The sequence below is a fragment of the Schistocerca serialis genome, chromosome 2 (genome assembly GCF_023864345.2).
Source record: "Schistocerca serialis cubense isolate TAMUIC-IGC-003099 chromosome 2, iqSchSeri2.2, whole genome shotgun sequence".
NCBI lineage: Eukaryota > Metazoa > Arthropoda > Insecta > Orthoptera > Acrididae > Schistocerca > Schistocerca serialis.
In genome coordinates this window covers 630,383,121-630,400,533 of record NC_064639.1, presented here as the reverse complement: position 1 = coordinate 630,400,533, position 17,413 = coordinate 630,383,121, and the positions used below count along the sequence as shown (strand labels likewise).

Here is a 17,413-nt window from a genome sequence, read left to right as displayed (position 1 = left end):
ATATAGCTTCCACTGTTAATGTTGCACCCTACCGTCATTGAGTGGTTATCTCGTGCTGATGCCGAACAAAGGCAGTGGTCACAAATCTGTGACGGATCCGTGTATGTACTAGTATCTTGGACTTAACGCTTCACACCGTACACGTCACCCGCCTTATAACCGATCGAGCATAAAACGTTTTTCGCCTAAAACGGCCACTCAAAACAGGTCCAGTTCAGGTACTGGAGTAAATATTAAAGGCTTCGTCGCCGATGAACAGCAGTCGACTTGAGCGTTCGAATCTGGGACCTGCTGTGGACGCCGGTAAACAGCAATCTTCGCTTAACGATTGTTGAGCAGACACTGTTTTTAACCCCTTGGTTCATCTGGGGCGTCTTTTCCTCAACTGTTGCATGCCTGTTCATCCGTACACATCTGCGCAGCTGTCTTTCACTACTGTCATCTATGGGCCAAGCTGCCCCACTGGTCATGGCGTCGATTTTGGATCATGCAGTTTTGCCATGCACAGTACACTTTCAGCAGGCCGACACGTGAACAGTTTACAAAGTGAGGCGTGCATCCACCCTTGGTCCGAAAGGCAATAATCATACCCATTTGGACGTCAGATAAATAGCTTCGTTTTCGCTTTATGACAACGATTCTACTGTCCCCTGCGGCTCTCTGACGCGCTTTATACAGCTTCAATTGTTAATGCTGCACCCTACCGTCATTGATGCCGAACAAAGGCGGTGGTCACATTTCTATGACGGATCCGTGTGTGTACTAGTATCTTGGACTTAACGTAGATAGTGAAAGATCTCTGATGCCTCCATCGTACAATATGCCGGCTGTTTGATGTCAGAACCAATGAATAGCCCAGCTTTTTCAGTCAAATATCTGGCTAACTTTTAGTGGGGCAGAACCTTACTAGAAAGGGAAACATTTCCAAACATAAGTGAGGAAAGTACTAATATAGTCAATTTAATTGTGAGATAATAACAATCCAACAAGAGCTTGAAAGACAACTGCATTTGTATATTGGAGCTAGAAATTAACTGCGAGAACTTGTCCGACATGAACGTAGCGTCTATGTCACTGCTGATTCTTTCTTTTTTTATTTTCTGGGACGAGCGGACTGTTCAAGAAATGACCCATCTTTCTGTTATATACATCATAGCCAATTACCGTGTGGGGTGTTAGGCGGACAGATTGGATTCCATAACCAACCTTATGGGTAGCGATTTCCAGTTACAGCATTTAGCTTATAGCCAGGAGAGCATTTAGCATTATTCAATGAAAGTATGTAATTTTAGTAGGGTACACTCAGTACAAGGGATAAATTACTCGGGGCAATCGTAGTACTGCACTTACGCCATTGTTGCTCCCAGCTGGAGTGGCAAGAGTATTCTGCTTTCGTCGAACGGATTTCAACTGCCAGATTTTTCCTAGGCCACGTGTCTCCTGTGCCAAACGCAATTATCGTATGATGGTTGAAGTTACTAACGATTAGCCTGAGGTATATGCTGCGATGTATTGGTACTACTCTTATGTAGTTCAAATAATCCATGGGATGATGTTAGGCACTTACCACATTTGAGCGCTCTTTGGATTACTGGGCTGATATTGTAGGGTCGAGCGGTACATGCCTGCTTTCTTACCACGGCGAAAAATTATCTTTGCCCAAATTTTAGCGAAGCATCACCGAGTAAAGCGAATGTAAGCAAATACAATCCGCATTAACATAAGTATTTAAAAGTGGTAAAAAATGTTATTGTCCTGAAGAATTGATGTAGCAAACGTCAAGATGCTAATTTTACAATAAACTGATATTTTTTCGGACAGTGAAATAACTCACATGGTCATCCTACGATTATTGCTTGAGAATGAAACGAAGTAACAAAGATTATCAAATGCAATAAAGTTTGCGTGATTGTGTATTTTAGTGTTAGAAATTTCCAATTTATTTATTAAGCTGGGACAGTCAGTAAAAACGTCCCCTGTCATCGTTAAACACAAAATATTCCCCAGTTCGTAAATAATTACAGTTCACTATAGAGTTCAACGTATCAGAATTCACGTAAACATGAGTAGATATTATAATTTAGTTATAATTAGTAATAATTACAAATTAGTGGTGAAATTTCCGTCCTACCTGTTGCATTTTCACCCAAGTGCGCATGCTCTCGTATCGCGATGCAGTACGTCTTCATATATTCTTCATAAATGTCACAAATATCCGGTATTCTCTTACTGTAGCTTCACTGAATGTAGTCACATGGGTTTCAGTACGTCGAACAGACTGTCAAACTCAGACTCACACTATGAGAGAAAATCAGTATCATTTCCAAACGGTGGAGATATGTTAGCACGTGGAAGAGTTCGTGGTAAGGGTCAGTAGAGTTCCACTATACCTCAGTATTGTCACGCTAGCAGACGGTGCACATATAGCATACAGTAGTGTCGAAGTCGTAAGTGGGAGAGTTGCACTAACAGCCATTAGACGAAATAGCGATCTGTAATTACGTTCATCGATTTTTACAGCACTGCTAGCAGTGGAGGGGGTCCACGGACAACCAGAAGAGTCGACCACCGCCAGCATCGGAAATGAGGAACTAAGCATCGGCAATATCACGGCTGAGAGTAGATTTCTGGGGAGGTCGTCTCACACGGAAGATGACGACGATACCATTTGTGTCGCAGCAGACAACAAGTTCTACTTGTATGCTAATTCGCTGAAGCTGTATTCTTGCTACAACCAGCTACCGAAAGGTAAGTTAATTCAAATACCACTATTTTCTGTGCATTTTTGACAAGATAACATCAGACTGTTTTGCATTATATTTTGCCAACGATTCTTCCGTTAATGTGAACACATGAATGAAACCTAATTATCAAGGATCAGTGACTACCCTTACCTCACCGAAAATACGAAATTGCAACTTTTCATGATTCTCCACCAAAACCATTCAGAGCAATTGGCTGCGCATATTTAGTCTACCTTTTACACTAACTTTCTTTCCCGGTAAAACTGCTGCATGTTTTTAACTTCTACACACCTTTGAATTCTTTTACGGGGATTATGTCATGTAACACGACATCAAGTTGGAAATGGGCTACAATTTCAAAATTTTACGGAAAGATATTTGAACAGGTGACGTAAGCTGCCACAAGTGCCGCGGTCCATAGCGTGTAGTTAATTTTCACAGTGAATGTATTGGCAGCGTTGTACACACATATACTAAGTTAAACACTATAAATCGATAGGCAACGTACACTTTTCATCGTTTTCTGTAGAAGGCCGAAAAGTGGGTTAGTGTGCATAAACAATATCCGCAATACGCTCAGGAACAAGTAGAAATAGGCTTCTAAGTTTAGAAAAGTTTAAAATTTAGCGACGCGTTGACGTAGTGACGAAGAACTAGGTGAATTGGGCAATGATAAGTGAACGTTCTGGATTACATCTTATCGGAAACATCATGCTAGCATTAAATTAGGCCACACACTTATTCAGTTAATTACACATCTACAATGTAATATCAGATCGAAATATGTTACTTATGGACGACGACAAATGTACTAGTTATTAACCGAATAACCATTGCAAAAAATGTCCGAAATTTCAGGCATTTATAAATAGCAGCATACATCACATTTCAATTAGGAGTCAGTAAAGGCTGAAACAAGAACCAGGTAAAAGCTCGTTACTTAGGCCACACCAAAGTATCTCGAAAAAAGGATAGGGAAGTGGCGTTGTCGTAGTACTACTTAAGATTTCCACTGAGTTAGAAATTGTGCCTGCATTCGTGTTGGTTACCACGAGAGTAGCGGTTACATGAAAATTAATTAATGAATTTGTAGACGGAAATGTCTAGAAAACAAGCGGGAAATTCTAAATGTATAGTAAGTTTGTTACTATACAACCACGACATTTTTTAGCTTGGCCATTCGTGGCCACTGTTGTAAGCAGGCTGATACATTGCAGTCATCAAGAACAGTGGTTAAGGATAATGCACCTTCTATCGAAGCTTTCAGGAGAGCTGTACTTATACTGTGAAATTATTCATCGTGTCCTAGCAAAATATCACGATTAAAACTCACGTTGAACCGATCGAAACACCCCAGTCCCAGGTGCAATACTATTGCGGACGATTAATAAACAGAAGGTTGTTTCGCATCTCGCACAAAGCTGAAGTCCATAACTTCACAGAGATCGTGCAGAGTAACATTGGCGCAATTTCAAGACAATGATTTTTCAAACTCTAACAAAATATGGATCTTCTAGAGTTGTGGAAAATGAAAGGTCTCACCTCTACAAACTTTTGGTCTCTCTCAAAACAATTAACAATTTGGTCATCTTACACTCTCCACACTCTTCATCCTGAGTGATGGATAACGGTACCGGATTCATTCAGTGTTTCTACAGGGTGATATTTTCCAACGTGTTGGATCTATGTGACGATGACGAACAAATAAGGTCTAGAGAACTTTTGTCCGGAAGTGCTTTCCGTTGTTTCCTTGCAAATGATCGTTTTTCAATTATACGTTGTTACAGAGAATGCGAACTAATACGCGCTGTACCAGGCGGCCACTGTTACAGTATGTGCTGAACATTGTTTACATGTGCCATCAACGCATGCATGTACGCGCCGTAGCATGTTCTGTCTCACAAGTTGTCATCGGCCAGGTCGCATCCGAACAGTGTCAAAGGCAGCATGAATACGCTGGTCCAGTGTCTCCATGTATGGAATGGGCTGTGTATGCATTATACTTTTGAGATGGTCCGATAACCCGAAATCGCACAGGTTGTAATCCAATCAACGAGCAGGGCCTGCAGCTGGAACTCCTCGATCGACCCATCGACCAGGAAACACACGACTGAGATGCGTCCGGATGTTAACAGTTAAGTGAGCTGAAACACCATCATGTGGGAACCACATAACGCTTTGAATCATCAAAGGCTCATCTTCCAGCACGGGTGGAAAGTCATCCACAAGATCCTTCGAGAGTTCCGGCCTATTAGGTGATATGGAAGGAAGACTGGTCCAAAAATACGGTCGCCAGTTATCCCAGCAAACACATCCCAGCTGAATCGATGCTGACGATTCGCTATCACCATTCCATGAAGGTTATGTATACTGTCCGACAGATGATTGTTTTGAAAGTTGAAGATACCACTCGCCGTGAAAGTGGCCTCATCTATGAATTGGATGGATGACACAAATCCCGCAGTCGTTGTGGCCTGCTGAAGGAACCAGTTAGTAAACTGCCACCGATGTGGAAAGTTTGTAGCTTGTAAGCCGTGCACACGCTGTAAGTGATCAGGATTGTAATAGTTGTTATGGATAGTGTTCCACAAGGTCGTATGGCTTATCGTTTACAGTGCTGGAGGAGGAAGGGGGGGGGGGGGGGGGGGACACTGCCTGGTACTGACACAGCGGTCGCCTTTCACAGTATTAATCACATTTTCCTAAAAGTCTGATGTTCGAAAATTTCGGGTACGTCCTTCTTGATTTCCTGCTACCTGAAACGAATCTGTGTCACACTAACGGCGAAACACCCTTTGCAAACACAGAATTCTGTGATTGTTGTCGGCAGGAATAGGTCTCCTGATACAACGTCGTTGCCCGCCGCCCGTTGCCATTTGCCTCTCCGTAAGTAAATACCATGTCCGCATGCTCTCGATTCGAATACGGAACCATTGTGTACAACGCCGTATCACGTCCACTATAAGGTGGAAGTGAATCGGACACAAAATTACTAATTGCTGTTGCATGAGAGGGTGCTATCTCATGACGTATGAAGAACAGTACCGCCCTTTAGGAGGAAACCATGCATATGGTAACTGTGGCTGCGTGGTACAGCTATTACTAGATCGCAGTCTCTGCAACAGTGTACGATTCAATAAAAGGGCTCTAGCTTGGAAACCATGCATATCCGAAAATAAATTCATTGGAATTTTCTGTTCCCTAATCTTCTATTCGATGAATCCCTAGAGTTTATACACGATGGAAAAAATCACTCATTATAATTCCGAACACGTGTAATTGAACAATAGGCTAACGGAGATCCAAAGACTTTCGTTTAGTACATGTCATGTAACAGCATGATACAGCTGGTCTCCCTGAATACCAGTCGGTGCATAAATTGATAGGATGAGGAGTGTGATGACATCTATATATGAAGTCTTCACGAGTTGTCAGCCGAGTAGCTTCGTCGTCCCATAGCAACGTTTCGATGGGATGAGTCTCCATCACCTTCAGGCGAAGTGATGACATCTGTTTTAAAGAGCCCAAATGCGCTGTTAGTAGCCTTCAAAACCATGTCTTTGTGGCTTTAAGGAGACGACGTCTTTTTAGTGACTGAGTACTACGAAAACGGAGGTGGCTTTTAAGAGAATGGCTGTCAATTTAGCAGCTAGGAGGGTATGTGAGGCCTTCTATTGGCGCAACATCTACTGGAGAACTGACTATCAAAAAACACGCAGCGACGCATTAATTAGTGCGGTCTCAGGCTGTTTTCTCTTCAACTCCAGGAACTTATGTCCCGCCTTATAGTCATTCTTTCTGCAATTTTTCTCTGTGTATGTTCGTTATATTACACCATGCCACCACATTTTAACATGAATCATGTATTTAGTTTAGTGCAGGTCGACTTGTATTCGACGTACTCAATTTTTCATACTTCTTCATATGTTTCATACTTGGTGTGTTATTTTCATGTAGACGTAAAGAGTGTATTTCATACTCGTTTAACGCATTTAAGTGTACCATCAGAGCTATTAAGACCTTTAGATATATAGAACACTGACTCGTTATCAAACGAATCTTATATTACTACAAAAATTGTCTAATGTTTCCTGCTTTATTCTCTCAGAGATGCTTAAACGGGAGAACTGTCTGCCTCCGCTCTTTCGTTTGAGTATTTTTTTCCCTTCCCGCATACACAAAAAGCAGAGAAAACTGCTATTTTCAGAAACGAAGACAGTTTTATTATCATGGGAACCGCTGGTTCGATAAAATGCACCAAGAGACAATCCCGATTTGCTGCTGTAGAACTGGCGTACTGCTAGTTTTCCAGAGGTCGACTGCTTCACTTCAGCACTCATCTATTAGCATCGTGTAAGAATTGACATGTTTTCCCTTATTTTGTTTAAAATTATGGTTGAGCTTACCCCGCCGACTTGTGTGTCATACAATATGCCTCACTGGTAGCCCAGTAATACTGGTTTAAGCACACACTGAAGTTACAGCAACTGATGACTGGCGATCTTGGCTAGCACCCACCTCGTGAACCCCCTGACGGTGAAAGGAATCGGGTTTTCACTTGGACCAAAGGAAGAGAATGGACATATACCGTGACAAACACATGGGCTTATTTTCGACACACATAATTACTTTAAACCAAATATGATTGAACATCAAAACGAACACACACACACACGCACACACACACACACACACACACACACACACACACACACAACAAACACACACACACACACACACACACACACACACACACACACACACACACACACACACACATACAAAGAGAGAGAGAAGCAAAGAAACAAACACCTCTGTATTTCAACTGTCAATTGTTAATAATACTCATTAAGCACTCACGTGTTTAGTAACCAATTTTTCCAAAAATTGTAACAAGTTTTTCATTAAATTTCCCTCTGTACTGTCTCGTCATTTAATTTTCCTCATAACATCTCACCCCACACATGTATTTGTTCACACTCATCTCGTCATTAACTGTCGTCTGACGCATGATTTTACAAAAAAGTTTAACTCTTCCCTGTCTCTTGTTTTTCGTCAATCACTTACTGCTAACTGACTACCTTTGCTGAAAGTAGCTACCATTCCCCTAGGTGGTCACCATTCTCCATTACGGTTGACACTATTCCTTCAGAGTAGAAGAATCTATCCTTTATGATATGTCTATTGATGTCACGAATCTGGGTGTCATGCGCCAGCGTCCCCTTAACGTTCTGCAGCTACGTAGCTGAGGGAAAAACTACTACCATTTTAGCGAGATGCAATGCGAGTAAAAATATTTGATCAGTAGTATGCGGACAACAATATGAGAACTCTCGACTGATAGGAGAAATTTATGTTCATAAGCAAGATCCTAGCCGATGATGCTTTACCTCCAAGAGGGATTAATCTTCAGTAAGATGCAAATAACACAAGTTCATTTTCTTATTGATCTCAGTAACCTCCATCGTAAAGCACTCACAGCTAAACACATAGAACACTGGACAGACAGTTGCAACGTATTGAGGGCATGGAACAAGTACCATTCGCGATTAAATACAACAATGGAACACGAAATGCCCCTCCCCCCCCCCCCCAAAAAAAAAAAAATTACATGAATGGTTTGTAAGAAATAAGTGATATTCGATTGGTGACTAGGTCTTACAGCGGCCGTGATACTATCAAACATAACAGGCAATATTCGGACATACATCTTGAGCAGCAAGGTTTGACACTTCAGAGGTTTCGTACAAAGACGAAATTCACTACAAATAATTTTTTCCAAATACATAGTACTTTGTCATCGAGAATGTATTCTCAGTAAGTGTTTTGAATTCAAAATCTCTTTCGTTAGTTCACAGCGAATGAACTGTACTCTGTGACGTCTCGCTTTGTCTCGGCTCGATGGTGATGGTTTTCCCAGTCGAGATGACGTGGGACGGTGTAGCTCGATCACGACATGGTCCTTTGGGTATTCGCGACAGACTTCCAGTTCACGCGAACGTGCTAACTGTAGTAGCTATGCCCCGTTTGAGAATGGGTATTCAAACGATGAAAATATAATCCCATGAATCACCAATCCATCACCGAAGCCGATGTCACATCATGATTTTTGCGAGGAAATTGCGTTGTTAATTGTCATTCCGTCGAGAAGGCGACGCTACGTCACGTATTCAACAACTACACGATGGGTGTGTGGTTTGAGGATTCCGGGCGCTAAACAGCGTGGTCATCAGCGCCCATACACGATGTAATTATAGAGATAACATACCGTTGAGCAATATTAAGAATGAGTCGTGCTTCCGTGTAAACTTATTGCTGTTTACAGTTAAAATGCCACTAAATCACTTCTCACTTTTATGATATCCGAAGTATCAGTCATTTCCAAAAACACACTTCAAATATCCATTAAATGATGTACGCTACTCGAAGAATTAATGTTGGATTAAAATATATTGTTCTTCATAATCATCTGTCCCTACACTGAACACACTCACCGATTATTCATTCAGAGAACTGGGTCTGTTAGCATCGGCAATTCTGACTTTGACGATAGCTTCTGACAACACGGCTCAATTCTAAGTTTTCCGTGATTGCGTTTTGTCTGTTGCCTACTCAAGTCGAATAATTGAGTTTATGTCGGTATCAGTCTCATTCTGTGTCCTTTGATGTTCGTGACTATTAAGTATCATTGAGGCTAAGTCCCATCACAAATCAGCAATCAACTATCCCGTTATCTGCCCAAACGGTAAACATGATTTTACTTCAGTCCGACGTCTGACTAATACTTCCAACCGTAAACATGCATACTACTATTGCAACAGTTCAAGAGAGAAGTGAAATTAACATTTCCATTGCCGAATTACATTGTTTACACACCTAACTGACAGCTTGATGTGGCTACAGCTTTCTCCTAGGATAAATCTTATCTTTGGTCAGTTTATAGTCTGGATTTTAACTTCGTAAATAATAATTTCTTGAATTCTTTCCTTAAAGTTTCTGTTTAGTATCATATAGAATTCATTAATTCAGTCCTTTCTTTATGATAAGCATAAGTACTTACATAACATTCTTGTTAAACAAACTGACAAGAGTGTAAATTTTGTTGCAGTAGCTGTCATCGCTGTTAAGAAGACTAATTTTACGGTTAGTGGAGACGGGCAGTTCTGACCATTCCCAAATCACAAACTCTGGGATCGCCAGATGAGATCCCACCAAACGAAACCGAGGTCCCTGAGGTTATCGTCATCTGGCACGTCACAGGATACATGTGTTGCTTACTGAATGCTTCACACGCCCGGAGGTTACCCCCCTAGAGGAACTTGGTTCTAGTGACATCCTCAACTTTCGAAATACGCTATAAGTTAGGTTTACTCGCGTTTTCAATCTTCCAACGGTCTGCTATAGTACCAATAATGATAGGAGCCCAGTGACACAGCACACTTGGCAGCAGTTACGACGGTTGCGGCATAATTACGGCACTTATAATAAAATTCCCCGCCTATTAAGCATGTCTTCGTAAAATGTAGGACGGAAATAAATACTGGCGGAACCCCACATTATCTCTGATGCACGACCATAACATAATGTTGTCACAATGCTAGAAATGAGATTCATGCTGTTTGTAAAAGGCGAAGAGTTTCAGTTGTTTTATCACTAGTAAATTTAAACTGGTATGTTATTTTTATACTTCCTACCTCTATTAAAACATATTTCTATTCCTTGCAGTTTACGTGGTGAAACCAAAGAGTCAGTGCAAACCATACCTGTCAGATTGTCCCAGGGACTAGGAGTATTGCAAGTCCGTTGGCTCAGCTTGAATCGTCTGCGAGGGAGTGAAGACAAAAATGGCTGGCCTGCTCACTGAAGACATCTGCTGTTTACAGAAGAGCCAAGAAACTGCAAGAGCGTCAGAACTTTCTGATTACTTTACGACATGCTGTATATTTCATTGCTGTAAAGATTATTATTAAAACATCGCATTTGTATTCTTTTCATCTTTGTGTTGTTTCGTTAATAGTTGTATGCTGACGCAATATAAATGTAGTTTCATAACGTCAACTGTTATATTTAAAAAGCACAAGATATTTCTCTATCTACAGGTTCACGTAAATACTGAAAAACAAAGGCTTATTATTAATAACATCAATGCATTTCATCCATTATTCACTCTGACCTTCTATAATCCCAATATCCAGTTCCAAACTTAACACACTGCCACGAGGACACCGGCGGCCACAGCATAGACTTACATGGCCCGGAAAATACGTGAAACATTTGTAATTTAGAGGAAATAGTGTCATATCTCACGGTTCTACATGGACTTATTGCAAGCTATTATGCAAAGAAAACCTTGAAATATCGCGCCAAGATGCGGGTTCAAATTATCGATGTAGTGAAAGTGACCGTGTACCGCCTCGATTACTAGATCTTCTCGATTGTAGCTTAAGCACAAGTGCGTGCTCAAAACTAATGACTCCGAAGTCTTATATGTGAAAACTTATAAAGCTTTTTAAATAAAATAAACTTTATTAACATTCTATACCCTTATTCGTCGTGCGACAACGTTTTTCCAAACGAGAGAACAGTTTCTTGTTACCGTCGCTGTAATATGTTTGACTTAGTTGAAGGGGCCACTACATTACTTCTACTTGCACCGTTTCATCACTGCCAAAGTGAAACCCTATAAAAGTTTTCTTCGAGATTTGGAACCAGATGACGGGCAGATGAGGCCTAGACGGGGTGTATGGAAGATGCCCTGTAGCCTCGTGTACAAGGTGTCGGGTTGTTACACATGTCGCTGCGCTTGTGCATGCTCTATAGTTGTCATGATGAAGGAAAGGTAGCTCCATCTGTGCAAGAACTCTTCGATTCGTCTTTCCAGTTTCGTGAAGGAAAACAACAAGCTGTTTCGCGAGCTGTGTCACACGATACAGTACGTAGCCCTCGATCGGCAGAGGGTTGCAGCTGAGTTATGGAATTGTGAAAGTCGATCGAGTAATATGCATGACGCGTAATAGGGTAACCTGCATTGTTAACACGATGAAAAACTCAGAGGCACACATTTCGTCTTATCAATATTTGCTTTCTTTTTTTCTTGGATAACATCAGATATCCAAGAAAAAAAACATGATGCAAAAGGAATGCTACAAAATAGTGTTATATCAATAAAAAGAAAGATATATCTAGGCAGGTAAGGAAATAGTTATCAGTTAAATTAAGGAAACCCTACATTATCATTTATTCTGTTCAGTACTAAAATTAAAATTAAATCCCAAATGGCCACTAAAAACATAATTTGCTTGGTATCAGTAGCCAACAGCAAACACAATGACGAAAAATTGCTGTACGCCACGGTCGGCATTTCATTGCTCAACCCAGTTCAATACAAAAGTGCATCTACTTAACCTTGGGCGACTCACTGGTTAACAGAAATGCTATTCAGAAAATGAGGCTCTAGTAATGCTGTTACTGCAGCGAGGCTAAGAACAAGTAGCACTCTGCGCTGAGGTGGAGCTCTCCCATTAGCTCAGTGAGACGAGAAAATGCCGTGAGAATCGGGGCTCAGACTCTGTGATATTCAAGTTCAGTTTGCGCCAAACGTTCTTTTTGTGTTAAATCATCAAACAGTATCCAGTTGACAGCTCCAATTGGGGTTGTTGTGTTTATCTTTCTGTCTTTACTTAGACATAACATACACTTCTTACATATATACCTAGCGAGGTGGCGCAGTGGTTAGCACACTGGACTCGCATTCGGCAGGACGACGTTTCAATCCCGTCTCCAGCCATCCTGATTTAGGTTTTACGTGATTTCCCTAAATCGTTTCAGGCAAAGGCCGGGATGGTTCCTTACAAAGGGCACGGCCGATGTCCTTCCCCATCCTTCCCTAACCCGAGCTCACGCTCCGTCTCTAATGACCTCGTTGTCGACGGGACGTTAAACAACACTAACCTAACCTAACCTCTTACATTTAAAACGTCTGCTTTGCTCTGTCCATGAGATAATTAAAAATATTTGAAAATAATAGTGCACACAATAACATCGTGGGTCCAATGAGGTCCAAAAACAGGAATACGTAGGGGACACTAAATTGCACATTGTGTTACACATTATAATTCCATTCTAGACATCCATCGCCCAGGCGTGTCTTCACAGTGCTGGAACGTAGACACACAAACAAATTTCATTTTTGGGAAAGGTATTCAACTACCTTGTATTTGCAAAGACTTCGCATCTAGCGGGATCATACGTTGCTGGACCCTTCACAACACGTCTGCATCAACTTTTGTTAAGTTTACCTCCCCCCTCCAGTCACACACTCATACACCAAATCAGACTCCAGTGGATTAATGTCCGGAGATTGTGGAGTCCAGAACATCGAAAATCCGTGACCGATTCATTTCCCTGGAAGTGCTTGTATTCCAAAGTGTGGCAGCGTATCTTCGTTCCGAAAGCTAATGCGTAACTGAACACAAAGAGAAACCTTTAAAATGCATCGTGGAATTTATTGTAAAGGAACTAACGATGCAAGGCACATGCAAATTGTCCAGTAATAGGTAAGGAATCAACAGCACTTCTCTGACCATTCTAGCCTCTAGATTTATGTTGCTGCGTCACGAACACGAGCCATGTGCATGCGTGGTTTGGGGATAACTTTTCTAAATTGCATGCAGCAATGGTTGGAAGGTAGTAGTTAAGGAACCGAGTGTCATATCGGATGGCTTTCGCGGGTGACGTTGATATTTAGCAAGCTGCTCTAGGATGCATGTATACGACGTAGCACTTGGGAGGGAATGCAAGGCACGGCGGGCACTGTATACAAGTGTCATGAAGTCAGGGCAGCATAGGTAACTGACCTGCTGTGATGAACCGATACATTGCAGATGAACTGTGTGTAGGGACCAAAGAGGGCTGAGGGAACCTGAAGTTGTAAAAATCAAAGAGCACTCCACTTGTCTCCTCCAGAGGAAATACGTCAGGGGTGTAGCCCGCAGGCTCAAATGGGGGGTAGTTGTACCGCCACTATGTCCATGTTTATAATCCGAGTGAATAACGATTGTTTAAATTGCACGCGAACCTGGACGACATTGTGGGATGACTTTCGACGGACAACCGACCCGCTGAAACTACTGCCAACCTCTGCTGCACAGACGCGCATTATCTGTGGCGGGCAGGGGCCGCACCTTGGAGCTGCACCGACGCGAGGAGCGAGATGGCCGCTAGCCTCAGCTCTGTGGGTGACGTCGTCCGGCCGACTGCAAGCTGCTATTCGCTGGGGCGGGTCGGAGGCCCCAACTAGCGACCTCCCGGATGAATAGCAATCTGCGGTCTCTCACGAATATGCCCTGGCTGCTAAGGCTTACTACAACGATGGCGGCTAGTTATTTCCCCTTGGGCGCTGTACGGGGGGTTAACAATCTGTGCTTGAGGGAGCAGACAGCCACGTCCCAGGCTACCTATGCACATACACGCAAGTTGATTTACCGCGGCGACACCTTAGCCGTCATGAGAGTAGGAGTGCTACTTATGCAACGCTGGGTGGTTGGACGCCGATGCAGCAGGTTCCACCGCTTGTATTGGCGCTGATCCATGGATGGACGCCACGTGGCGCCATCACTGCAATCAGTTGGAGGGCTGCTGTTTAACTTCTCTGCATTAAAGTCCACGAAACACTTGCCGGTTTTTTTCTGCATTCTTACGCGTAAGCCACCCCTCTTTACCGAACCATACCTCTCTGTCGTTCCGACTTATTACAACCCCTGAGCGCTACTGGGGGGTTGTGAAGTGTCATGTTCACATGGACGTTGTGTTCCAATAAGTAATGAATGTTGTGAGTTGAAAATAAATTCACGGGTGAAGCTATATTCGTCAGTCCATCCCACGTTACTTTTAAAATGGCCAATATATTTCACTTGGTGCTGAATCCATTCAAATAACTATAATCTTTCATTTCGGTCTTCTGTCCACTGGTGCTGAATTAGTTCGCTGTGATACAGAAACAGGTCATTGTGCATCACTTCAAAAACCAATTTTTCACGTATCTGGAACTGCTGTTGGTGATGTAGTAGCATGAATTCAAAGATTGCGTTATCTGTAGGAGTAGGTTTTGTCCTTGGACGACCACTGTGTGTTACTTGTATACGAAGTTTACCCGTTTCCCAGAAGGCTGTGCTTCAGGTGACGATAACCACTCTCATCAACATGGCGTCTTCTGTGGCACTATGTAGCATATTCTCGTGCAACACCAGCCTTTTGATCGGATACACTCAGCATCAAAAACATATTAAGATATTTATCTTTTGTGCGTTTCATCGGGAAGCTGTCCTACATAAACTTGACAGGAATAGCCATGGTTGTCCACTCTGCAGTCAGTAGACACATACACCCAGGTCAATGGTTCCCACTATCACGCCATAGGCCACTATCATTTTATAGGTCATTGTCCTGTGTTGAAATGATGCACAACTTACAAACTACGAGAGCTAGGGAAGGGGAATCCAAAAAATGTAAAAGAAACCTGACGAGGATTTGATCAACGGCTCTATGGGCGTGTAGGTTTGATGTTTCATCGGACCACTCAGTGACCTGCTAGACCCGGCACGGTTATGTGGGATGACACAGTCCTCTTTACATTCCAATGCCCTACAAAAATGTGACATTGTTGATATCTCCTCGTATTTACACGTTATGTGTTTTCTAAAGCACTCAATATTGTTTAGAGAGATAAATTTTTGATTGGAATCTGGTTAAAGATTCGCATGGTGGCATTTATTTGTCGACCTGTGTATTGATTAAGAACGTTAGCCAACAAGACTACGTAATAACAATTACTGATATCGCAAACGGCTACAAAACAAGAGTGTTGCTCAGTGGGAGTTGTTGTTGTTGTTTACGTTACTCTTTGTAGGAATTATCCAATCCTCTTTATGTCTCAGAAAGTGTCGATTTAACTGATCCCTTTATCTAGTCAGGTTCGGGTCACAAATTTCTTTTCTCCGAAAATCTGTTCAGTGCCTTCTAATTAGTTACGTGATGCAGCAGACTAATGCCCTTGCAACTTTCGTTCCTTTGCAATACATTATATGATGCGTTTGAAAAGTTTCTCTTGGTATTCAGTAACACTTTAGGTTTCGGAACGATGGTACACTGCCACACTTTGGAACAGAAGCATCTCCAAGCAAATGAATCGGTCATGGATTTTCGATGTTCTCGACTCTACAATCTCCCGACATTAATCCACTGGAGCCTAATTTGGTGTGTGAGTGGAGGGGGGAGGGAAACTTGACAAAAGTTGATGCAGACGTATTGTGTAGGTTCCATCAACGTATGATACAGTTAGTTGCGAAATTTGCAAATCCAAGGTAGTTGAACGCCTTTCCGAAAGTGAAATTTGTTCGTGTGTTTACGTACCAGCACTGGGAAGATAAGCTTGGACGTTGGATGTCTAGAATGGAATTGTAATGTGTAACGTAATGTGAAATTAAGTGTCCCCTACGTATTGCGTCTTTTGTATCTCATTGGATACCGACGATGTCATTGTCTGCACTATTATTTTTAACTGTTTTTAATTAACTCATGGACAGAGTGAAAGAAAGATATGTTTAATATGTAAGAAGTTTATGGTATGTCTTAATGTTTAAATAAAGACTGATAGAAAAAGATAACATACCACAATTGGAGTCAACTGGATACTGTTTGATGCTTTAACTGAAAATGAACGTTTGGAGCAAACTCAACTTGAACATCATCGAGTCTGAGTCTCCGAATCCCAGGGCATTTTCTCGTCTCACCGAGCTAATGGGAGAGCTCCACGTCAGCCCAGAATTAGTGCTACTTGTTCTTAGCCCCGCTGCATGCAGTGACAGCATTACCAGAGCCTCATTTTCTGAAAAGCATTTCTGTTAACCAGTGAGTCGGACTAAGGTTAGGTAGACACTTATCTTGAACTGGGATGAGCAATCAAATGTCTACCATGACGTGCGGCATTTTTTCTTAATCGTGGGCGCTGTTGTCTACTCCTATCAAGCAAATTATGTGTTTTGTGGCCATTTGGGATTTACATTTAATTTTAGTACTGAGAAGAATAAATTTATGATTAATGTATGGTTTCCTTAATCTAACTGATAACGATTTTCTTACCTGGCTCCGTTTATCTTTCTGTTTATTGGTATAACACTATTTTGTAGAATTCGTTTTCCATCATTCTTTTTTTTATATCTGAAGTTACCCAAGAAAAAATGAAAGAAAGTATTGATAAGACGGGATGTATGCCTCCGAGTTTTTCATTCTGTTAACAATGCAAGTTACCCTATTACGCGTCGTGCATATTACTCGGTCGACTCTCACGATTCCATAACGCAATTGCAACCCTCTGCCGATCGAGGGCTACGTACTGTAGCGTGTGACATGGCGGTGTGTTACGTAACTGTGACAGACCCCGAGATACTGCTTGTTGTATTCTTTAAATAAACTGAAAAGACGAATCGAAGAGTTCTTGCAGACATGGAGCTACCTTTCCTTCATCATGACAACGACACAGCATGTACTTGCGACATGTGTAACAACCCGACACCTTGTATACGAGGTAACAGATCATCTTCCATACACCCGACTATGCCCCATCCGCCCGTCATCTTTTTCCAAAACTCGATGAAAACTTTTAGAGGGTT

General features: G+C 42.0%; 1 protein-coding gene across 8 annotated transcripts in view; it reads left to right on the top strand.

Annotated features, from left to right (window-relative positions):
• LOC126457690 (uncharacterized) overlaps positions 1 to 17,413 on the top strand; it is a 358,927-nt gene that overhangs the window by 256,663 nt on the left and 84,851 nt on the right. The window contains exon 3 of one of the 8 annotated variants that reach the window (XM_050094212.1): positions 10,470 to 10,796. The exons of 6 other annotated variants lie outside the window; for them this stretch is intronic. In XM_050094212.1, the coding sequence (XP_049950169.1) occupies positions 10,470 to 10,531 (62 nt within the window). In that variant the 3' untranslated portion in view covers positions 10,532 to 10,796. Of the gene's footprint in view, positions 1 to 2,636; positions 2,749 to 10,469; positions 10,797 to 17,413 lie in introns of those variants that run through there. One more of the 8 variants, XR_007585503.1, reaches the window with a different exon arrangement.